The 25,078-nt window shown below is 41.9% G+C and overlaps 1 protein-coding gene across 4 annotated transcripts in view; it reads left to right on the forward strand.

Annotated features, from left to right (window-relative positions):
* MTUS1 (microtubule associated scaffold protein 1) overlaps positions 1-25,078 on the forward strand; it is a 147,485-nt gene that overhangs the window by 57,640 nt on the left and 64,767 nt on the right. For 3 of the 4 annotated variants that reach the window (XM_077814560.1, XM_077814561.1, XM_077814563.1), the window contains one exon: positions 24,376-24,593. In XM_077814560.1, the coding sequence (XP_077670686.1) occupies positions 24,376-24,593 (218 nt within the window). Of the gene's footprint in view, positions 1-14,695; positions 14,718-19,316; positions 19,334-24,375; positions 24,594-25,078 lie in introns of all 4 variants that reach the window. The other variant, XM_077814562.1, reaches the window with a different exon arrangement.

Below are 25,078 nucleotides of genomic sequence, written 5' to 3' on the forward strand. Positions count from 1 at the left end.
CATGCTTATTAGGTAACCATCTTCCTTCACCTTGTCTTTAAGCATGCAGGCATCTCAAGTGCACCTCCTTTTTTTTCTCTCCCTCCCACCCCCATTTGATTTAGTGCCAATATCAGAAAACCATTTAAAAAACCTCTGTCTAGTCCAGGGGTGGGCAAACTTCTTGTTCCGAGGGCTACCTATGGGTATGGAAATTGTATGGCGGGCCGTGAATGCTCATGAAATTGGGGGTTGGGTTGCAGGAGGGTGAAAGGGCTCTGGCTGGGGGTGTGGGTTCTGAGGTGGGGCTGGGGATGAGGGGTTGCGGGCTCAGGAGGGTGCTCCGGGATGGGACTGAGGGGTTCGGAGGGCAGGAGGGGGATCTGGGCTGGGGCAGGGGGGTGGCACACAGGAGGGGGTCGGGTGAAGGCTCCGGGCAGCGCTTACCTCAAGCAGCTTACAGAAACAGTGGCATGTCCCCCTCCGGCTCCTACCTGGAGGAGCGGCCAGGCAGCTCTGTGCGCCACCCTGTCCACAGGTGCCGCTCCTGAATCTCCCATTGGCTGTGGTTCCTGGCCCATGGGAGCTGCAGACGTGGCACTTGGGGCGGGGGCAGTGTGCAGAGCCCCCTGGCTGTCCCTGTGTGTAGGAGCTGTAGGGGGGACATGCTGCTGCTTCTGGGAGCTGTGCAGAGTATGGCAAGACCCTGGCTGGAGCACCAAAGTGGGAGGGATTGTTAGGGAGTTGGAGAACTTCCCCTATGCAGACCTTGGCTGACCCCTAGCTTCTCCCATTCAGTCAGGCACATCTGCCCTTTCCATATGTGTCCCTGCACCCCCCACCCATTTCAGTGTGTCTCTGCACTTCCACTCAGCCACTCCTACTCCCCCATCCCATGTGTCCCTGCCCCCATTGTCCCTGCATCCCCACTCAGCACCCCTGCCCTGATGTGGCCCTGCACCCCCACTCCCATTTACCCCTGCCACAGTCTGTCCCACCCACTAGCTCTTCTGAACCCCAGTCCACTTTGACCCCAGCAACCACATGTGCCCTGTTCTCTGTACCCCCCACCCCCAATAACCTCATGCCTCCTCACCTGGCCCCGTGGGCAGGATGTTATGAGGAACACAGTCTCTCATCCTCCGTATTAGCTGCTGACTGCTATATCTGGTGAGTCAGGTGCCTCTGTTGTGGTGTCTTAGCATCTCCTGGTGGGCAAAATGCATAACTGCAGCACTTCTCCAGCAGAATGTAGTTTCTATAGAGAAAAAAATCTGCTGGGGACATGAATTCTGTGCGAGCACAGTGGCGCAGAATTCCCCCAGGACTAAGGACAAATGTTGAAAGTAGTGTGTGCATGTAGGAGGGAGAAAGGATGGGTCTCCCATGGCTGTATAATATACAGAGTGCTGTGTCAACTTGGCAAGACATTTCAGAGGGCTCTATTGTGTCACTATTGGACCACATTCAGCAAAGAGTAATTTAAAATAATGGTCATGGAATGTTCTGAAGACATCCCCAGAGAGAAATGCTTGTTAGTTTGTAACCTGGAGAATACTTCTGGTGTATCATAACAGGAAATACAGAAATAATTCTTCTTCCTGTAGCTACGAAATGGTGGGGGTAAGTAATTGGATAGTAGTTTTTGTGTGCTTCATTTTTTTTAAAATGAGAACTTCCCATTTGCCCCCCTTTTAAAACTGGCACCTGGCTTTTGAGACCCTATTTTTTGTAAATCTTGTATTAAATACTGACATTTTCCTTCTCCCCAACATAGTCTCATTAGGCCGGTGTTGAAGACTGACTGAGTTCACTTAGTTGACTTTCTAGCCAGCAGCAATAGAAGTGGTGCTATTAAGATAGGGGGTGTGGAAGAAAAATGTAATCTTGTTCTGTTGACCAGAAATTAGCATGATAACCTGGAGGCATGCTCTAAAATACTTCTTAAAGTACATTTATGGAAGCTTGTTCAATTATCAGTTTTTTCCAAACAAATGATACCGCTGCCTGAAAGATACTGTGTGCTTGTATCCCTAAGCAGTCAATGAAGAATGAAATTTGAGAGATTACTTAAAATTTAAGTCCCCAGCTGAAAGACTGCACTTCAAATTAAATATTCACTTTAGAATGTGAAATGGGAGCACATGTTGTTTTAACATTTTACTGAGGGAGAAATTTAACTTCCACTGTGTAAATGCTTCCAGACACTGAAACTACGCAAGAGCGGGAATATGCTTAAAAGAAAGGGGTGGGGGGGAAGAAGCCCACAAACTTAAAATACTAGGCAACTTCTTTGTAGCCTGAATTCCTCTGAAAGACAAATAGTGTTAATGTAAATACTACTAAGAGCACTCTTTATGGGGATCAAATAAAAAAGGCACCACAGTATTTAAGATTTGCATATGGAGGGTTTTTCTATGTTGGTATCAAAGCTGTGGCATATCTTTCCTTCTGTTTGGACATTTATAGAACTTGTTACAAGATGGGCACTGAAGGCAAAAGTATAGTCTTTCCAACACTGAAACTTCGTGAGCTTCAGACTTGAGATGGCTTTTCACATGTGGAGCACAATCTCACCATAATTAAGAAATTTAAGGAACTTAATCTTCATTTAGTGCTGCCAGATGAATAACCACAGAGACTGAAATCCCCTAGTTATGTATAGGATAAGTATACTATGTCACAGAATGGCTGGCCCCTGTAACTGAAGCAGGTCCAGCTCCCCTGAGTCAGAGCAGGGACTCTCATTTGGCAAGGCAGCACCTGGAGACTGAGAGGTCAGGGGGAAACCCATTGAGTGAGAGTCCAGGTGGGAGTCCATCAGGAAACTGGAGGAGGTCTTTGGGGAAAGCTGCAGAGAGAATTGGAAAGATCCCTACAAGTCTTCACTGGGAAGAGGGGAACAATTGACTAGGAGACTGTATGTTTAGGACCTGAGAGAAGGCTGAAGGTACGAGAGCAGCAAGAGGAATCTGCTGGCTGGCATCCCCAAGCCAGATAGCTAGGGCTGAAGGCCAAGAGAAGCAAAGGAGAGAGTTGCCTGCTGGCTCTGAGCCAAAGTCAGGGGCCTCAGAGGGCTGAAGGCAGGGGAGCAGTGGAGGAATTTACCTGCTGACACATCCCAGGGCCAGAGAGCTGGATGCAGAGGAACCATGAGAGGGCCAGTGAGAGTGAGGGATGCTCCCAACAGAGAAGGCTGTGGGGGTTTCTGCTGGGAAGTGCAGTGTTGCTTTCCAGTTGGAAGGGATAGGGTGGCTGTTCTGGTACAGGAACAGTAGAGAGCTGCAGTTGAGAGCTGGGGCATGGTGAGGGATATCGGGGTTGTATGTTGCATCTACTGTTTGGACTATGCTGGGGGATATCTGGACTGTAGTTTTGGGACTTTTTGTAATTAACTGCACAAGGTCTCTTTACCCACAGAAAGCCTCTGGACTATTGCTGGGGAGTCTAAAGAAGGGAAACTGAGGCAGGTGCCATGGCCTGCTGCAGGGGAGCGTTTCAGGTGGGGTTTCCTTATATTATCCTTCAAATGTGCTGCAGCAGTTACCTGGATGTGAGAGAGTTCATTCCTGGTCTATGTGAAGTCATTGATTTCTGCTGTAACTGCCAACAGGGGTGTCGTTTTGTGGTGTGGTGGCACTGTGGATATGAATATCTGCTCACAGGGAACTCAACTGACTACCCAGCTCATTCTATATTGGCTACTGAGCAGCCATTAGATAGTAGTATCTGGCTGGTCTGACCCATATAGAACAGATTTTAATTAGCAACTGATGCCTTTGGATGTTACTGCGTTACAAATAACGTTGAAATAATACTAGCATTTCAGGGTTACCTAGTCTTCAGATTTTAAGAGCTCTGTGTCAGGTTCTGCAACAAATCTTGTCACTAACTTAATGGGAGAAACTGTATTGGCTGTATCTGACTTATTTCCCACCCAAAAGCTTTATCATGCCTGCGTCCTCACTGTTACGTGTTCAAAAATGTTAGTTTTAATCTATAGCCTAAGTAGGTCTGTTGTAGACTATATACCCCAGTAATTTCTCCTGGCTTGTCCCTGAATGATTACATAAGGGCTGTGTAGTGTAAGCAAAAGGGAGACTATTTTTAGCAAACTACTTTTCATCCTGAAATTGCAGCAAACTGCATCAGGGTGAGTATGTGGGATTGAAGCTTCTGGTCCTGATATGAAGCACAATATCTACATAATGGGAGGTTTCTTAACGTGTTTAATTGTAATGCTTCTGGTACTCTTTCAAACATTTTCACTTACAAATGTGGAAATTGCTCCTTAGCTTTTGAAGCAACCTCTCTAGAACTGACTTGCATGCATGCATGCATGCATGCATGCAACCATAAGTCTCTAGTGCAGGTTGTCTTTGAATGCACTGTGTATTGTAAACTAGGAAGCTGAAGTTGGGGATATAATCTTGGCACCACCTAATACAATGATTTAAAATATGGTTCAAGTGTCTGGAGACCCCTCAAATTCTCAACCTATGTACTACTTTAGGACTTCCAGTGTGTTCTATATACAACGGGCCAAATTTAAGTCCAGTGGCAATTATTCCAATAATTCAACATTACCCAACTGCACTAGCATGATTTAAATAACTAATGGATTTAAAGGACTTCAAGAAAATAACCAACAATGTCTGGTTATAGTAATACTTTGGCTCAGTTAAGTCTTTGATCATCCCAAGTAGCTGTGGGTACGGTTTAAGAAATGGTGTTGGTGATTAACGTCGGATTATTTTAGCTTTTTGACCACAGTGGTACTTGTGCAGCCCTCTGCAAACCCTTGGGCCTTACACAGGGTCTCTTTCAAAAACTTTGGGCAGTTCAGATGAGCTTGAGGCAAATGTCAGAACTTGTGGATGTATGATTAAATTGAGTGGACAAATCTTCTGAGTTATATTGTTTGCTAATCCATTAACTAAACATTGGTCATGTTGGAAGAATTGCTTCCCATTAAATTAGTGCTTGGCATAGTTACTTAAATTCTGTTCAAATGTCTCACTAAGGAGAATTATTAAGACTGTCCTGTTGAACTTTTTCCAGCCTTCACTTTATTTGGGAGTGAATCCAGTCTTGACCTGGGGTACTTATTTCTTCATATTTCTGTTCTGTCAGTAGTTCACTTCTACTTGATTGTAACACAGGAAGGGGAGGAAAAAAGTGTGGAAATAGATTAATATGCATTATCCAATGTGGTCTTAAATTTCTTAAAACCTAAGGTTTTTTCTTTTGGGGAAAGGTTTAATTTACATGTGGAGATTTAACATCTGCTGCTGATTAGCTCTTCCACAAAACTGTTCAACCATCAGAGAATCCAGGATCAGAAGAGACCTCGAGAGGCCAGCCCGTCCAGTCTGCTGCACCTATAGTAAGACCAAGCATTATTTACCCATCCCCAACAAGTGTTTGTCTAACCTGCTCTTAAAAATCTCCAATGATGGAGATCCCACAACCTCCCTGTGCTTTATACCACACCATCATTCAGTCTCTCCCTGACACCCTCAAGTGCATACATGCATGTATCCAGAATATGACTTTTGTCATTTGGCAGGCATTGCAAGTATTGAGTGTAGCATGTTCATTAAGGCACACATCTATTATAGAGTACTCACACAATTGTTTTTCTCTTTTTAATGTAAGCCAGTGAAGTTTTGATTAAATTGGTAGGTGTTGCTTCTCCTAATACATGGCAAATACTATCCCACACTGTCAGTGTGAACTCTGCAGTGTTTTCTAGGTCATGAAGATGTAACCCTACAACAGTTTTCTTATTGAATCAGTGGTCTCAAAACTCCTTACACTGTCTTCATCCAGTTGGAGAGTGACAGATTGCCCCTCCATTGTGGACAAGCAGCTTGGTGGACAAGTGGTCCCCACATCACAGTTTAAAACCTGCTTCTATAGAAGAAAATTACAACACTTGCTCTGTTTTGTTTTCCTGCATAACCATTTTAAATCTCATAATAAATGTCATCTTATATTGGAAACAGAACTCTGTGTACACAGGCAGATCTGTGTCAATATAACTGATGGATTCTAATTCCAGGCTGACATGACTTGTAACAGTAAACTAGATCCTGTCTCCTCCTACTTTAAACAGAGATGTATACTATTTTACGGCTCAAGAGCAGATGTTGGATTTTTATCCTTGTGAACAAACTACAGCATTTTACACCATCAGCTTTCATTTAAAAACTTCAAAATCAAATTTATGCCATGTCTAGAGAATGCTTCCTCTTATGTTTATATATCCTTTTGTGGAAATTGAAAATCTTTCAAACTGTTTTAATTTAGTTGCCAATTATCTCTGTAGATTTCATCCACACCTATTGTTGTAGACTTATTTCAGAAATCCATTCTAGACCTCTAACAGCTAGAATCAATTTCAATTCTAGCTGTTACAGGTCCAGAATGGATTTTTGAAGTAGGTGTAGTACAATAATTAACACTATAAAATCAGCCTGTCCTGCCCGCCTCCTTTCCTTTTCTAAGGTAGGCACATAGACTATTTGCCATGGGCATAGTACAGCAATCTAGACAAGTACCAAGCTGGGTTTTGCTTTTAGTATTTTTTAAAACCTCTTAATTACCTAAATAGGCAAGTAATTGTCTGCTGTATTAGTTACACCTTCCAAATCCAAATCTGGACACTCTCTTTCTAGGTGCTTGTAAAGCCTGGTTTATAAAGACTATCCCTTCAAATTGTTCAAGAGACAAGGGAAAGTCTCCATTTCTAAGGTTTTCCTGGATTTCTATTCTACTAATACTACCAGTAGTGATAGCATTGATGGAAGCTCTTACTGTAGACAAAGCAGTGGCCTCTGGCATCTTACCATTGTGTAGTCTAATCCTGCTTGTCGGAGGAGTAGTGGTGACAGTAAAACAAGCTTCTGTGGTTACTGGTAGAGCTATACCAATTATAGGAAGAGCTGGATGTTGAGGAAGAATGTCTAGTGTATCTAAAGACTGAGTGCAGATTCTAATGAACCCTGTTCCTCTTCAAAATGGTATAGGAAGGGAATGTCCAGGAGTTGGAGTCATGGGGTTGGAGTCTGCAGATCTTATTCCCAGTTCTGTTACTGACTTTTGTTTGGAAAATTACTTATCCTATTGGCCTTAGGTTACCCCAATTTTAAATGTAGTTAAACTATCTATCTCTATAAAGGTGGAAGTAAAGCACAGTGTAACTTTTTAAAACCATAAGTGTTACAGCAAGAGTTTAAAAGCTTGGGTAGGAACAAGAAGAACATGAAACAACGGAGAGCCAAACCACAAATAACCATGCAACCCTGAGATTTTGACTTTCAATTAACACTTGAATGGAAATAAATTCAATGAGTAAAGCAGAGAAAAAGGGGCATGGAAACCATGTGATGGAAGAAGAGTTCCAGTGATACAGTTTGAGAAATGTTAAAGTTCAGAAAATGAACACTTTTGAAAGTGCTGATGAGACTTAGTTATAGCAGCTCAGAAGCCCACTTCTATCGAAGTAATACCATCATAAAGCCACAAGGAAAAAACATAATTTTGGAAAAGACTCACTAACACACATCATTTTGAGTAGGGGCCCAAGTGGGGAATGCTGAGGCCTTATTCAACAACTAATTTAAGGAAGTAAAATGTGCTGGTACCCAACTCCTAGAACGATGTCTGGTCCCCTCATGCAGGTGAGGAAGTAGAAGCTGGGAGACACTGCACTCTGACATCATTCTAGCAGTTGTAATGTCAATAAATTATCTATACTCACTCACACACTTACTGAATATTCTGCTGGCCCCAATACCTTGCTGCCTGAGATAGCTTCCTATTTTCTGTATGACTGAGCCAGCCTTGACTGGTGGTCTATTCCTATGGTGTTCCCCATCACAATCCGCCAGGAAGCCAAGACCATCACACCCTAGGGCAGAGGAGACTCTACCTACCAAGTGTTATTGCTGTTAATGACAGAGTCTGAAAAGAGCAATGAATATTTATTTTAGATGATTTTTCAGCCCGTTATTTCCAGTAGTTTTGGTAAGAGGATCCATTACAGAATTGAAACTGGTGAAGGAGGACTAAGTTTTCTGAACATTTTTAATCCTTAGTCAAGTAATGTAACCTTTCAGCCTGAAAGTTGAGTGAAATTTGGACAATGGAAATTGCTGCTAGAGGTGACCAACAAATGACTGCTATAATAGGGTCTTCATTTGAATGCTTTTTGTCATCATCCTATTTAATTCCATTATGATGCAAAAAGAATGATTGAGAGTAACACAACCTAAGGAATGATGCTTCCCGTAGTAACAGTAGACTTGATTTGTGTGAACAAAATGGAAAGGCTGATAAAAGTTGTGTGGCAACATATTATGGTGCCTTTGTAAATGCTTTATGCTGTGAAGCTTCTGAATGGCCCACAAAGATTTCCAGACGTTGATTATTTTGTTGCTGGAAGAGATGAACTAACAAACTTGAATATCCGGAGTTGACAGTGCAACAGTGAATAATTGGAAAAATCACCATATGAAATGTAGGTGGTATACAAATAATAGTGGAATTAATGTCTAAATACTACCTGGCAATCAGAATGGAAAGTGAGACAGTGAAGACAGTAACATACTATGGCTATGTCTACCCTACAGCTGGGATCGACGCTCTGAGATCGATCCACCAGCGATCGATTTTAGTGGGTCTAGTGAAGACCCCTGTACTATACCCCCAACAAGAAGCGTTAGGTAAGTTGACGGGATAGTTTCTCCATACACCCTGTGGTAACTTGACCTAAAGTACGTCGACTCCAGCAGTTGCATAGCATAGGTCGACTTACCACAGTAGCGTAGACATAGCCTAAAGGACTTTTCTTCAAAAGAGGCTTGCTCCAGACCAGCAGGCAACATGGGCATTTGAAATGTTCCTGGGTGTATTGCAAGGTTTGTGTACTAGTTAGTTCTTCGAAGCACATTAAATATTCAAGTCCCTGTTCCCTCCCACCTTCACCTCACTTGCACCAACAGCATGTAAATTAGGAGGAAATTCATGCTCTGTAGAGGGAGACAAGGGGTAATGAATATATTCGTTAGAAATAATAATGTAAATATTGTATTGATGCCTAACCCAGTGGATGATGTAATGTGCAGTGTACACATATGGACTGTAACAATCGAGTGCACCAAACTCCAGATTCTCTCTAACCAGAGGGTCTCAAATTACAGTGGATACTGACTGTGCACACATGGTAGGATGATGTCAAACTTCAAGGTAAAGGTTGAAAGACAATGTGCTGCTGTTAACAGAAGTAGAGAACCTTCTGCTACATAAGTTTTTTGTCTTCAACAAACAGATTGGTTCAGCATCTAGGCCAGGCCTACCAAGCTACAGTTAATTGTGTTCAGTTCTGGAGAGATTTATATATTGCTCAACTTTCGAAAAGCACTTCCTTTTCCTCTAAATTTTGCTTCAGATTTGGTGACAGTTAATGGAGATAAACAGTATCCCCAGACACAGCCTGACTTCTGACCTCAAGGAGGGCAGAATCAAGAAAGGTAACAGTATGAGAAAAAGGTTAGCATGTGTTTGGATCTGTAACACTGGTCCAAAAAGTGCTTAAAGGACACTGACTTCAGACAGTGTGAGCACTGGGAGGTTTGTAAGACATGAGGGATGGTAGGCTTATAAATTTCCATGTGGCTCCTATGATTACTTGAATAAAGATAGCACCAATAAGCATCAGGAAAGCTTGAACAGATAGAGGGTCACATTCAGAACTTATTTATATTGTTGTAATGCCGAGAGGGCCCCAACTGAGACTAGTGTCCCCTTAGGGTAGGCACTGTATGAACTTACAGTGAGAGACAGTCCCTATTCTGAAGAGCTTATGATGAGAGCTGTCTGAAAAGGGGGAATCCCTCTCCTTCCTGATGAGGCAGGGAGGCAAAGCATCCCTGTGGACGACTGTTTCAATGGAAGTTTTGTCAAATCCATTCTAGGTTCAGCGAAACATTTCACTCTGAGTCGGTGTTCTCCAATTGAACAAAATTTCTGACCAACCTTATTTACAATTTAAGTTGGCAAAATGGTATTCTAATCCTTATGTGGCAGCTGTTGAACTGAGAGCAGAGATTAAATTACCTGCCCAGGGTCAGCCAGGGGATGAACCTAGATCTCCTGAATTCAAAATTGAACCCAGACAAGTGCCTTTCTCGCAAGGCCATCTTCCCTCTCAAACTGGTCCCAAATAGGCTTAACAAATTACATTTTGAACAGGTAATCTGTTCTCTTTGTAGGGAAATAGAATTTAAAAATAGTGGCATGCTGGAAGAATACCTGCATTACCAACAGCCAAATGTCATGGGTGCCCAAATGCTCCACTGGAATAAAAGTTCCACCCCAAATAGTCAACTTAACAAAACCTCCAACAACACAGTTACTCATATGGTTGCCTGGGTTATTGTCATAAACATTCATGTAAATACTACCCTTACCACTGTTCATCTCTACTGTATACTATAAAAACAAAAGTGTCATTACAGCTAAATATAGACAGTTAAGGGAAGAAAAAAGTCATTTAATCGAAACTGAAATGTGATCAGTATTGGAGATCGCTAGTTCTCCGATCATGCAGACCATGTCACGTTTATTCAGGTGAACATTCAGACCTTCTTTTAGCTATGGTAAAGCTAACTAGCTTATTAGTGTGGATAAGGAAAATATTTTGAATTTACCATTCTGAATGATGTAACTTGTGCCTCTGGGAGCCCCATAGTGCCAACTGGCAGAGGGTACACCATACTGTAACTCACATGACACATTCTTTACCCCCAACATACCATTGTCATAATCCGTATCAAAAAGGTGTCATGTAAAGTATTATATGCAAACTGGTAACATGCTGATCCCAAAAATCATTGTGTGATGTATATATGGAGTACATACAAAGAGTTATGTGCTGAAAATTCAGACAGTGTAGAGTTTTCTTCAAAAAACAAAAATTACTGTCATTTAAAATCTTTCAGCAGAATAGTGTAAAATCCATACATTTCACTATTTTGGAAGAACAGGCAGCCATCCTTGTTCTAGAATGTTTTTGCTATTGCTAGTAAAACACAAATCTCCACATTGAGTGCACTAACAGGATTTAATTAGTTCATGGTGTAGTAATTCTTTAAACACAGTTGACATTAATTGTCCAAAGACTGTTACAATACTCTTCCAAGCATAGGTATTTAATGGCTGTTTTCCAATTCTTTTAGGCTAATATGTGAACAGTCAAGTTAAAACTAAAATAAGTCTGCAGATAGGCAAATATTTGCTTGAGTAAAAGAGATGAAATAAAGCTCCTTGTCCCAGTCTCCTGATCTAGCCAGTCCCATTCTCTACTCCCTTTCTGGCTTCTAGTCTTTGCCTACACCAACTCTCTCCTTGCCCAACCAGTCTTTCTTCCCATCCCCCAAACCTCCCAGAACAACCTGGCTCCCATTTTCCATGCAAGTCCCAATCTCCCCCAGCTGCTATTTCTGCCTATAATAATCATAAGACCCTTTTGTCTTCTCTCAAAACATTGGTGAAGTAGTGAAAAGATTGGCTGGTTGAATATCTTTGTTTCCCTCTTTCCCCCCACCCCTAATGGTCACCTGTTCAATTTCCATTCTGTTCTCCCCCTCCCCCGCCAAGGTCAAGTAAGTACATATTTGTTAATTTATTTAAGATACTTAATTAGGCTTATTACTTTAAAGGTTCATACACTGTGTCATTAAACAAGGTACTAAATAGCAGTAACTATGGCTATTCAAGATTTGCCCACATAGATTTACTCTTCAGTTCTCTAGTCAGTTTATTTTTGTTTAAACAACTTCAAAATGGTACCAGAGTGACACTTGCTTGGACTCTTCTCCTTCCTAGATTTATTGTTCTCGTATTTATAGAAATATGGATAGTCTGTTTTTGCTTTTGGTTAAATAAAGAGAATATTTAGGGTTTCTATACAAATACCATAAATATTGGAAAACTTGTTCAAAATGCTTGATGACTAACAACTATCTGTACATTTTATGGTCAAGTAAACCTTGCCAAATTTTCTGTACATGATTTGTTTGTTTACATACATTGACTTCCTGTTTGAGCTTAATACCTCATTAGCCTTTGAGACTAGGTAGTTTGGTGTGACTATTAGTCCAGGATGGCTATTACATAAACAGGAAATATTCTCAAGTAAAGCAAATCCTGAGATGTGAGTGAGTCTGTCTGTCTCAAACTAGAATAGAAGCTGAATCATTTTATAGCAGCATAAATAAATAAATGAGAGTAGTATATAAGAAAAGGTATAAAACAAACTTTAGTTAAGCAATTTCATAACTGAATACCTATGCCACCTTCCTTAGGGTTTTTTTATTTTCATGTCTTGACTAAAAGAACTTGAGAGTTGAATTTAGTTTTATAAAGTTTTATTAAATATCCTTAGCAGCAACTAATCGGATATAAGAAGGCAAAAATATTGGACTGTGATTTGACTAACTAGAAAATTGGTCAGTGTAACCATTCACGTTTTCTGAACCAAATCACACACCCACAATAACACTTCATGACTGAGCATATCTTGGGAAGGACACTGTTTAGATTTTTGATGGAGTCCCTCAGAATAGGGGGTCTCGTGTCATTTGGTTATGAACTCCAGTGTTGCTAACGTAAGAGGAGAAGCAATCCCAAACTAGATCACAAGAAAATTTGGTTAGTTCTTACATACCAATTCATCAAGGCCTCTCTTCCAATGGATTTATAATAGTCAACCTCTTGTTACCTACTTTCCACTTAATGTTACCACCAGGATCTGATTAACACTCCTAACTACCTACGATCAACTCCTACACTTGTGACGGACTGTATAGACTGGGTGCAGTTCAAGAGGCTTGTACACTTGATCAGTTTTATGTCTGTATCCACCTAAACTTGAAAGGCAGTATGAAACCATTAACTGTGGTAGACACATGTACAGTGTCCTACAATCTGAGTTAACAGTAACTTGTTTAGAGTTAGAATTAAGTAGCTTTGAAAAGGACGGACACTACTATAGTCCTTTTTCTGGTGCATTATTGAGCAACCCAAACTGCTGGAAAATAGACACCATTAAAAGTACTTATCTGAATTAGGTACTTGATGTCAGCAGGTGGCTCAGAACCTCAGGCTTCTCACTTCCAGGTGTCTTCAGCTTTCAGAAAGTGATGTGCTGACAGACAGGTTGCTTTATCCCAATTCTGCTGGGTGGTCCAACTTAGTTCCTGTTCTTGGAGGTGATGGTGTGGACCAATCAAATGGTGATCCGTAGTTCTGAAGATTCAAATGGTCCAATCAAAATAAGGGGTCCTTTTTCATCATCCAATCGGGGAATGAGGCATCACCTTTGAGTTCTTGCAAATGAGGCTGGAATTTTCCAGTCTGTTTGTATAACACATCTTGTCAAACCACCTTGTATAAGACAGGTTAGGCCACAGCTGTTGGTCCAACCGTCTTCGGACATACCTTCAACTTTGGCTGTCTTGCTCCAGACAGCAACTTACCTCTACCAGTCACTTTCTGTAGGACCCTGTGCAGTTCATTTCCTGGCCAACTTCAGAGTGATGCTTGCCCAAGATGCAGTTTCTCCAACCCTCTGCTGAAATGTCCATTATGAAGTTCATATTATGTTCATATAATTTATGCAAAGTCCCTCTGTTCTTTGATGCTCTTGAAACTTGTTTTAACAATCCATTGTACAATGCAAAATCACTTCAATAGCTGCTGTGGGCTGGAACAGCTGTGTAACTCTTCCATTTCTTTTCTTCTTGTTTTAACAATGGTGGGATTTTTATGTATGGCTGAGCTGAGTCTGTGCATTATTAATCACAGTTATGTTTTGATTATTCCACTCTGGTCAAGTGTCCTTATAAACATGCTATTCAGTTCCTTTTTATTTACTGCCTCTTTCAGTGGATGTGTATTTCACTAACTTAATACCATAAGCATGCTTTATTACAAATATTAGCCTTACTACTTCATTACTTAAGATGAAGGAAATCAACATGAATTCAGCCCTTTTCTTTTCCTAATAAGATTGCCCATGAGGTAAACCCTGTCATTAAAGTTGACAATATTTTGCCCAAAGCTGTATCACTTATCGCTAACTTCATTTAAATATATTAGATTCCACTAAGTTCCCTCTCTTTTCCTATTGTATCTGGCCATATAATATATCAATGTTTGATATTTTGTTTTTAACTAATTCAGACAGAGAAAAGGGAAGTCTGCTTAGCTGCAGTAGCAGTATGCTCTTGTGAAAGGCTGCAGCAGCTTTGTTTTCTCAGACTATTGATGAAATCTAGCCATTAGACTTTGACTTTCTGTGCTCTCGGCCCTCTGTTTTTATTTTTTCTAAAAAAGCCTTGAAGCCTAGACAATTCTTCAATACTGATAACTCATCGCTAGTTATTACAACTAGTAAACAATTTGCAGGAGTTTGTGGTATTGCTGAAAGCTGTTTGTGTATCAATAACTACATCGTATTCCTGCACTCTGACTGAGAAATTCAAAACACTAAACTGGGAACGGGGGAAGTGTCACAACCTTTGTTTAGGGTTGCCAATTTCTTAAAACCAGATACTACAGATCCTCTCCCCCAGGACTCACCTGCCACCTGCAGAGCTGGGTTGGGAGCGGACACTGAGCCTGTCTGTCCACAAGATGCGGGTAGGAGGGAGCCCCAGAAAGGGTCTGTTGTGTGTTGATGACCAGGCAGCCCCCCTGCACTGCTCTACTCCCTATCCTGGCCCCTCCTGGTCCTCACGCTCTGTGCCATGCTGGCGGGGGGCAGGCTGGAGCGCACTTGTGGGCAGTGCCCCACCTGTTCTGGTGCCCTGAAGACGATAACCAGACTTGGCGTCCAGTTAGTACTTCTGACCAGATCCTGCACAGGTCCTCTTTCAATAAGACTTCCTGGTCAAAAACCGGGCGCCTGGCAACCATACTTAGATTCTGTAGGCTGTATTGCATGTGTCGGGGTGGTCTTGCGTTTTTCTATTCTACTCCATATGCTTCCTATGTGTCACCTTCCCATTGCCCTCCTATTTGAGGGACTCACTGCATATCTTCCCCTACTCCTTCCTTCATGCCTGGGGCTCCATGTGACCCGTTAGTACCATGGCAGGAATTCTGTGTGCACCATCCTTCCCCCTCACCATTATTTTTTGTCTGGGAAATAAGTCATATGGGATGTCAACTTGTTGTCTCTTTATATCATCCCAATAAAGTTTAAGGTGCGTAAGGTAATATCTTTCATTGGACCAACTTCTCTCTCCCCCACAGAAGTTTTCAAGCTTTACACAGTTCTTCAGGTCATTGGGAGGATAGACAGATGAGAGAGGGGTATTGTTGTTGTTAGGAAGGCATTAATGGGTGTCATCAACCAGTTTTGTGATCTGGCCATTGTCCAGGACAGAATACTGAGCTAGATGGGTCATTGGTCTGATCTAGTAAGGCCATTCTTAAGCTCGTATAGACCATTGCAGAAGTGCTTGAGGTTGTAGGTGTGCTAAATGGGGGTTCATATGACCTCCATTTTCCCCCTTTCTGTTTTCTGATTTCCACAAAATCAGTAGGGTTCTGGCCACTGATGCCTAGAACATTCTTTGAAATTGATTGAATTCAGTGTTCAAAAGTTACACAGATGAAAATGCTATCCATATGCGTGTACGGCCTCTGCAAGCTCAGCCAATAAAAGACTGATCCACATATCCTAGTATAGTAATGATGACTTTGTACTTGTGACTTCCCAGATGGTTGCAACTTCATTTCTTGGATGCAAAATCTATGCTTTTTCCACCATAATTAGATTACTGCATTGCACTCTACGTGGAACTACACCTTTTAAACCCATTTTGAAAATAGAACTGGTGTAGAATGTGGTGGCTTTCTTAAGTGAATGCATACTGTTGTGACCATAAGACCTAAGTGTCGCGGATCTGTATTGGCTATCCTTGGTCTCCAGGTGAGGTTAAACTTTTGGGTTTTAACCATAAAATCAATAAATGGCCTTACTACCTAACAGAAAACCATTTTCTGAATGCAGGCCCATCCGTGTCAAAGGCTGGGGGATTCTATCAAGGCATTCTTTTCCAGGTTTCTCGGCTCTGGAACTCTTCTCCATGCTCCCAAGATGCTGATGCTTAGGACTGTTGATCAGGGTTTTCAGGGAGGGCTGAGGGTATGGGATGTTGAATGTTCAAATGGGGTGGAATATCTCCTGTTTCCTTGAATTACTTGCTGGTTAAGTTAACCTAATTGTGTGGATGGAGGTTGGTGGGTGGTATACTGCCGAGTTCTTATACTTATATGGATTGTTATCTTCAATAACTGTCAAGATGACTTGATTTGATAGGTGTCCTTTTGTCTGATGTTTGGATTCAAAATAGCTCCCATACAATGTACTGTGTATACCTTTTAGTTATTAGGTGGTTACCATACATGTATATGAATGCTGAAGATTCATCCAGAAAAACCTAGATTCACCAGAATAAGACTAAACTGCATCTTCCAACTCTCCTAATGTAGACTTGTGGGTTTTGAAGACTGAAATGTGAGGATATGCTGACCAGAAAGTGGACAGCTCTTATAGGGTGGTGTTGAGTGTGCTTATACTTATGTTTGCTCACTACTTTGAATTGTGGAAACTAGTCCCTTTGTTCCATAAGCGATCTTTTATTAAAGTCAAGAGTAGGATTCTTGTGAAGGTTGCTTCAGGGATTCTCGATAGTGCAGCCCACCTATAGGTATACAGGATGGGGTACTGTCATTTTGGACAGATCACCCTCAGGCGCTCTACATGATTTGAGGGTTATTTTGGCCCCCAAAATAGCCTGGAATCCTGAGGGAACAGAAGTGTAAAGCTTTGTTTCCTCTCTTTCCCCTGCCCTGCCCCAAGACTTCAAGTTCTGTGCTGCACTAGAATCTCACCCAAAATATTGTGTGCTAATTGAAGCTTTGATACTTGATAGCCTTCGAAAGGAGATTCATGTGTAAAGTGAAAAAGGGGGTACTTCATTATCAACTCCAACGTGCACCTTGTATTAGTGGTTTTCAGAACCAATGTGCAGTGAGTAAATTGTCTCATGCTATTTCCAAATAGCTGGGCGGTCTGGTATCGAACTACTTGCAAATATGCTTACCTAGAATTATTATGAGGTCTATAGTTAGACATGAGACATAACTTTTGCTTTTAAAAAGCTAACACTCCAAAGTTTGCTGGGTTGGTAGGCCTACTGAATGAAGACATCAAAAACACATTGAACAGTATAGAATAGGTAATCTTCCCCATGCTGCTTTGCCACTGGGACTCAACTGTGAACTAGAGGACTTAGCTCAGGGATGAGGATAACTGATGTTCCGTTATCGGTTAGTATGTAGTCTTCTTGAGACTGTCCAGAGGCAGTACTAGTTGTGATGGTGTTTGTGGAAAAGGCACTCATGGATTTATTCATTAACATCTAATTAGGAACATCTGCCGTGTCCTGGTGAGCTACCCAGTTCAGCATAGTATTGAGGCCATTAACTGAGAAATAAGGGATTTCAAACTCTTATGTGCAGTTAAAAGCATTCATTTAAGCCCTTCCCTTGAAGAGGGAGGGTTTTTGAGTTCTCGTGGATGCTTATTGTGTTGCAAAGAAGCCAAACATATTGGCAACAACTCCCACTGGTGCTTTTGATTGACACCTGGAACAAGTGACTGTTGGGAGTGACTTTCCAAGTGACATCCCACATACGTGGATGAGCAAAGGATTTAATAGGTTGGGTGTGGCAAAATCAGGCAGTTGTTACACTAACTAATACTCTTGTTGAAATTTGGGACTGAACTATTCCACAGAGCTCTGTAAGGTGTGCTCTGCTTCTGAATAGTGTCTTCAGTTAAGTGTACTGACTATAACCTGAAGTAGGATACTTCACCAGAGGGTTACCTGCTTACTTCTCCACATAAGTGGTAACTAGTTGCTGGTGTGCAAACCTTCCTGATGGCCTGGAACCTGTGACAGCTGTTGTCACTGTGGAGTAATATATCCAAGAAGACTCCATGGCTCCTGCTGGAGCAGAGATAAAGAGTTAAGCTGCCATGATGGCAGAAATTAAAGCTAGCCAGGAGGCAGTGAAAGCTGGCCAAAAGGAATTAAGAAATGGCATAGAAGTTTCCCAAAAGGAAATCGGAACAGTTCTTGTTGCACAGAGGAGCCAGCAACAGATGAAAGATGACTTCAAAGCAGAAATTAAATCCAGTCAATTGGAATTAAAAACTGTAGTTGAGGAGATCCAGACAGTGAGGAAAGAAATGGGAGTTCGGTTAAATGCCCAGGCTGATGTGGTATATCTGATTGAAGGAATTAGCAGCAATTTGACCAATGTTGTTAAAGTTTTCCAGAAAATGGAAAAAAGCCAGAAAGCTTTGACCAGCCTGGATCTTGCTAACAGAGAGGATCAGAAGCAAGGATTTAAGGAAGACGACGAATGCTTGGATGAGAAAGTTAGTTGTCAAACCACTCTAGAAGCTAACAGTTTTGTGAAGGAACATGAAAAGAGGATGGCTTGGGGTAAGAGAACTTCAGACTCTTACCTGATCCTCGAATTAGAAAGCTTGGAGGTGAAAGGTTTGGTTGTTTCTGCTCCAATTCTTTCTTATTTAGCCCTGTTTGGAACACTTTTTTTTTTTTTTTAGAAATTCTATCATTCATATTTAAAAAGCTTTTTCTAAGGAAAATAACCTCAGTTTAAAGTAGAAGGGCATTAGCATGTACTCATATGTAAGGTTAAGATTTTGTCACAGGTATTTTTAGTAAAAGTCACAGGCAGGACATGGGCAATAAGCAACAGAAGCCCAAGCTCCCTGGCATGGAGCTGGATCCCTGATGCCACAAAGTAGGCCAACAGCTCAGAGTCCCACCTCCACGGGGTTGTAGTCACGGAGGTCTGTTAAAGTTATGGAATCAGTGATCTCTGTGACTAAATCATATCCTTACTCATAGGGTATGTCTATACTGCAATAAAACATCTGCAGCAGGCCTGTGTCAGCTGACTCTGGGGGTCCGGGGCTATAAAATTGCAGTGTACACATTTGAGCTTGGCTGAAGCCCGGGCTCTAGAACTCTCACCCCTCTTAGGGTCCCAGCATTTGGGAGCTGGGATCTTGCGGGGAAGAGTGGGTCCTAGATCAAGCTAGAATGTCTCCACTGCAATTTTACATCCCTGCAGCCTGATCCCTGTGAGCTTGAGTAATCTAGCATGGGCCAGCCGTGGGTATTGTTGCAGTGTAGACATACCAATAAAGTCACTTGGAGTAATGCAAAAGATTCTGGTTTAGTTCTATAAACTCAAGAAAGCAGTAGAAATTCTCAAGGGGATAAGTTTCAGAGTGGTAAACTTCAGATAAGCTTTGGGATGTGGCCAAGCTTAGTTAGTCATGGAGGCAGAATTTCAGTTGCTATTCAGCAACTAAGTGCGCAAAGGTAGACGCTCAAATGGTTGTCAGGATTGACTGTTTTTTGTTAAAGCAATGTGGACCAAGCCACTCTGAAGTAGCTCAAGTTAGACTTTACAGGAGTGGTTACATTCCTTGTTATATCTAGGCTCTTAAATGTAACAAGTATATGGGATACACCCTAGTGATAGAATAGTTCATTTTCTCCTCCTGCGCAACTTCGTATCAGATTGGTCAGACTCCCAGTGGAGTCAGGGGAACCAGTTCCTAAATTAAAAAAAAAAAGGCTTTCACAAAGAAGTGGGTTTTGCTCAGCTTCAGCCGAATGGTAGCTGCATTCATTCATTCAGCCAGACAATTGTATTGTAGAGCCCCAGGGTGTCAGGAATCTGAGCTTTCAGCAGAGCCAGTCTCCAGGCAACCTAAGGAGCTGGTCTGTGGTATGCTGTGTCTTAGGCTACACCTCCTGTTTGGTTGGAAGAGTCAGCAGACAGGCTCTTAAGCCCAGCTGCTGCAGTTCAGTGGCTACTTGAAGTATTTGCCTGTGTGGCTACAATAGCTCCTGTCCTTGCCTTGGTGCCCCAGCCCTTCCCCCGCCCTGGTGCACTCCAGGTAACCAGGTTCTGACCCTTGGCTCTGGTTCCTGACTACCAACTTGAGCTCTGACCATGGGCACAACTGCCCATATCCTGGTCATTGGCACAGGGTAGATCTCTGAGGCTAGGAAGAGTTCTCAATTGAGGACTGTCTCAAGTGTGTGCAATGCACTTTTCCCAGAGATATACATATTTGGAGTCCTAGCCAATATGCACTGACCAGATGGGTGCAGTTTAATAAAATATCCAATTCCTTGTATGTTGACAGATGAGCTCAGCGGTCTACATAATTATGAGGATGACTCTATCTGGTTATGTTGCTTGTGAGATCTGGAACAGTCTGCAGTGTTTAATCAGAAGTTAAGTGCAATGGCAGTAGACACTGAATTTAAAAATGGACTGGATGGCATCTTGTTATAAAGACTCACATTAGGCTTAATGTAGAAAGGATTTGGGGGGGTCATAATTAAGGGGAATAGACTTTATGTTCAGGATGGTGACTCGCTGTACAAGTTAGTCTCACCAAATTCACCTTATTCTCTTTGGCCTATCTTAATCTTCGTTTTGGTAACTGAAGTCGCTCCCTCAATTTTGAGGGCCTTAACAGGAATCTATCCTAAAATATTGTTCGTTCATGTTTTCACGCTTTCTTGTATACTCTTGTTTCAATACAACTGTGATTTGGCTTTCTCTGAGGTTCAGCTCTTCCTGTACCGCTTTGGGGTCTTAGGAACTTTTCTCTTCACAAGAGGAACAAGTAGAGGTGACCTGCCCAGAGGTCATAACCAGGCATAGGAGGGATTGGGTGATCTTTATCTGTAGAGGCATCTTACACCATTGATAACGGTTCATGCTTGCGGAGAAGCCTTGAACATTGAGGCTGTTGTTGTACAGTGACCCTTATGTAACAAAAGTGCTTGGGGGAATGTCTTTGCATTGAAATGGGCTACATTTTGTGTGTTAAAGCATTATCACAAGTCGCCAGCGTTCGGTTTGACAGATATTTGGATCAAGTGACTAGGAAAATTATTTGGCAGCCTGAACACTAGGGTTTGATCAATGTTTTAATGGATTTGTGTGACAAATTCATTCTGGCTAAATACTGGGAATATGGATATGGCTGGAATCCTGTGTCACATATGGTCTGCTTTTGCTTTGTACCGGTCTGAAATAAACTCCGCTAAGAAACAGTATCTGATATAATTTCTTTCTCCCAAAACAATAACCCCCAGCCCCACTCTGTGCTGCTTGGAAGACAGGAGTGAGTTTGTTTTATGGCAGATCATGTAGCTCCCCCAAAAAGCCATTAAATATTATCAACTTAGTCATTGATAGGGGTTAGATTCAGGCTATTAACTTTTTAGGTGAGACTGATTTGTACCAGTGCATTATCATTTTCTGAAATGTTGGGGGGTGTATGTCCCTGCAGGGTGCGAAAGACTGGCTGAGAGGGACATGGGAAGATCTCTGTTGTCTTCATTATGGTTTTGAGGAACCTTTGAAAGGTGACTAAGATAATAACAGAAGGAACAATTCTGAGTTTTCTGAGACACTGAAACTGTAGTTATAAGCTGCAAACTAGTCCACTCATTTGAAATGTGTGCTAATGCCAATGACACTTCAGTGGTCAGTGTTGTTACATGCTTCGATGGGCAGTGAAATAGTCAAGAAAGAAGCATCAATAGGAACTTCTATACCACTGTTTCCTGAGGGTGGGGGCGGCAGCACTCATGGACTCTTATGGGATAGAGTGTTTGGGGGAAAATTATACATTACCTTGAGGAGATCCTTAACACCTGGCAAGGGAAAAGGGGCATGATTGGTTTAATGTTCCTGAATGAGGACTCTGCTTTCAAATGTTTGGGTAGCTGCTCTAAGGTTGTTACGAACAGTATTGATACATGTTGGTTCTCAACCTACTTTCAGTGATGTGATATAGTAGGATATTGATGTACTGAATGTATCAATGTTGTTTCACTGGTTTTCAGAGCTTTTGAAGGACTTTATAAACTTCTGATTATCATGCATAAGAAATATTGGACTTTTTTACTTCTATTTTTTTCCCATCAAATCTCACCTCTCTCAAATCGTTACAAATTTAGTTTCCTTTGATTCTCAACTTTAAATTCAATTAATCTTGATAGTTAAACTAATGGCTCATTTGTCTTGATGTTTTCATTAAACTACCTTGGGATATCTATATATTGCATCAGATTGTGGTTGCTATAGGATTTGTTCGCAGCCTGTGAGAACTAAAGGGAGACACTGGCCCTGCTTAACAGCTACACACTGCTGACTTTCCAAATTGAAGGCTATAGAGAAACCTTGTACACCTGTAAGAATCAAATATTAAATATAGAAATGTTGGTCTCTTCTGATGTGACATGATCCAGTTTTGACGTTATGCCCCATATTCTTCAGAGATATTATTGTGATATGATTATGGCATACCTATGATGTAAAATATGCAAAATAGGTCATGTGAGATATTGAAAAGGTTGATTTACTGAATATCATTATTCTATTTGAATGCAAGTACTATTTTGGTATCTGAAGTTAAGAATATTGTCTATGTATCTATTGCAAATGTATTTACACCCGGGGAATGCTCACTAGGCAGAATTCAGAGTAAAAAGAAAAGGAGTACTTGTGGCACCTTAGAGACTAACTAATTTATTTGAGCATGAAGACTAGGCAGAAGACACTCAGTTTAGATGGCTGGCTGGGAAGGGCCATTAGGGAGAACAATAGGGTTTAGAAGATGCTAATCTCCCACCAGGGAGCCTTCCTGAGGATGCTACAAACAGCCTCTGACTCATAGCTGCTATGACACTATGGGATCATGCAACCAAGTCACCTGGTACTGGACTCCATCACAGAATACTAGTGTTTTTCCACTGAAAGGCGTGGGAACTAAAGTTGGAGGGAAAAAGGGTTACCACCATTGCAAAAGCTATTTAAGGCAGGGGAGTGACATCATCCTGGGTTCTTCATTGACTCCCCACCCAAAGGAGATGCTTGGAAACATTTGAGAAACCAGGACTAAACTGTGGGAGAAGGGCTGAACCCAGGCTAGAGGGATTTCTAGCCTCTGAAAGGTATATCTGGGGTTTTAAGCTGCAAGCAAGTGCAGCTTGCCCTCAAGAATTTCTACAAACTGCCTAAAACAACAATTAGGGTGAGAATTTGCTACTCATATACAGTTTCTTTAGTATATTAAGCTTAGATTGCATTTTTGTTTTGTTTGCTAGGTAATCTGCTTTGATCTCTTTGCTCTCCCTTATCACTTAAAATGTATCCTCATGTCATTAATAAACTTCTTTTGTTTTGTCTGAAAATCATTACTGAAAGTTGTGTACATCCCTCTCCACATGGAGGGAAGGGGGTGAATTTCATGAGCTTAGAACCATAGAATATCAAGGTTGGAAGGGACCTCAGGAGGTCATCTAGTCCAACCCCCTGCTCAAAGCAGGACCAATTGCCAATTTTTGCCCCAAATCCCTAAATGGCCCCCTCAAGGATTGAACTCTCAACCTTGGGGTTAGCATGCCAATGCTCAAACCACTGAGCTGTCCCTCCCGCCCGGCCCCTCCAGTTCTCTGTGCAGCACAAGACTGTGTGATTTGGGGTTTACCTTCCAAAGGTGGGTGTGCACTTGAGTACTTGGCAGTTCCCTAACTGAGCCTTCCCATGCAGAGCTGTTCTCAGCAGCTGCGTGTAGAGCTGCACCTGGGTGTGTCCCTACCTGTATGTGTGCTGGAGGGGGCTTGTGGGCCTGTCACAGCAGTACACTGTAAAGGGAGCCCAGGTTGGTGGGTCAGGCGGGCTCAGTGGTATCCCAGTTCCAGGCAGAACCCTGAGGTGGGGGGAGGGGAGAACCCATCACATTAGTGCTGTTAAGTGTCTGAATTTGCAATATTAGAATATTAAAGTAGGTAATCCTCAGGCTGTGCATAATGGGATAGGGGAAGCTTGAAGTGTACTGGATGTGTGAAAATGGTAATCAAAATTGCAGTGTAAAGAGTTAGCTAAAATGCGTTCAATGAACAAATGTAAATGCATAATCATTAAGAGCTATCTGAGTTTATATGGTTTTTGTGGTAAGAGAATGCTGAAGTTGTTGTACAGTCCATTATCCTCAAGACCCTAATGCTACTAAAAAGTAACCCTTTTGACCCAGTCAAAGCGGCTCAAGTAATGTTCTTTAAATATTTGTTTCTATTTCCTGTGTGTTTTGACTTCCAGCTTTGGTAGCTAGTAAAACTTCAAAAGTGAATACTTTAATTAGAATGTCTTTTTTTTTCTTTCTTTTTAAAATTGCAGTTGAGAAAGGCAAGCAGAGGAGTCCAAAAAGTTCATGCATACATACACAAACCTCTCCAGATGTGCATTCAACTGAAACAAAAAAACGTGAGTTGGCACAATACAAAGCAAAATGTGAGAACCAAAGTGAAATTATCCTGCATTTGAAGAAATTCTTGGCAAGCAGTAACCAGAAGTTTGAAGCATTAACAGTTGTGATCCAGCACCTACAGTCTGAGGTAAGGCTATCCAAATACAGTAGTCTTTGCTTGAATTTGGTGCCATCTTCTAAATCTGGCAGGGCGTCCGAATATTTAATTTGTACACATAACAAGTCTTCATTTGACTCATCTGGTGAATCTACGCAGCAAAAAAAACTTGTGGCAGCGAGTCTCAGAGGCTGGGTGAAGTGGCTCGGGCTTATGCTGTCGGGCTAAAAATAATAGTGTGGGTGTTTTGGGCTCTGAGACCTGGCAAGGGAGGAGGGTCTCTGAGCCCAGGCTCCAGGCCAAGCCCAAAAGTCTACACTGCTATTTTTAGCCCAACAGAGTGAGCCTGAGTTACCTGACCCAGGCTCTGAGACTCACTTACACAGGTTTTTTGTTTTTGTTTTTGTTTTTTGCTGTGTAGATCAGTGTTAACATGTGCCAGGGCTGAGCCCCAGTCCTCTAGGCTTGGTAGTTCAGAGCTCTGGCATCAGTGGGCTTGCCATGTCAGTTACAAA

The sequence above is a fragment of the Eretmochelys imbricata genome, chromosome 4 (genome assembly GCF_965152235.1).
Source record: "Eretmochelys imbricata isolate rEreImb1 chromosome 4, rEreImb1.hap1, whole genome shotgun sequence".
NCBI lineage: Eukaryota > Metazoa > Chordata > Testudines > Cheloniidae > Eretmochelys > Eretmochelys imbricata.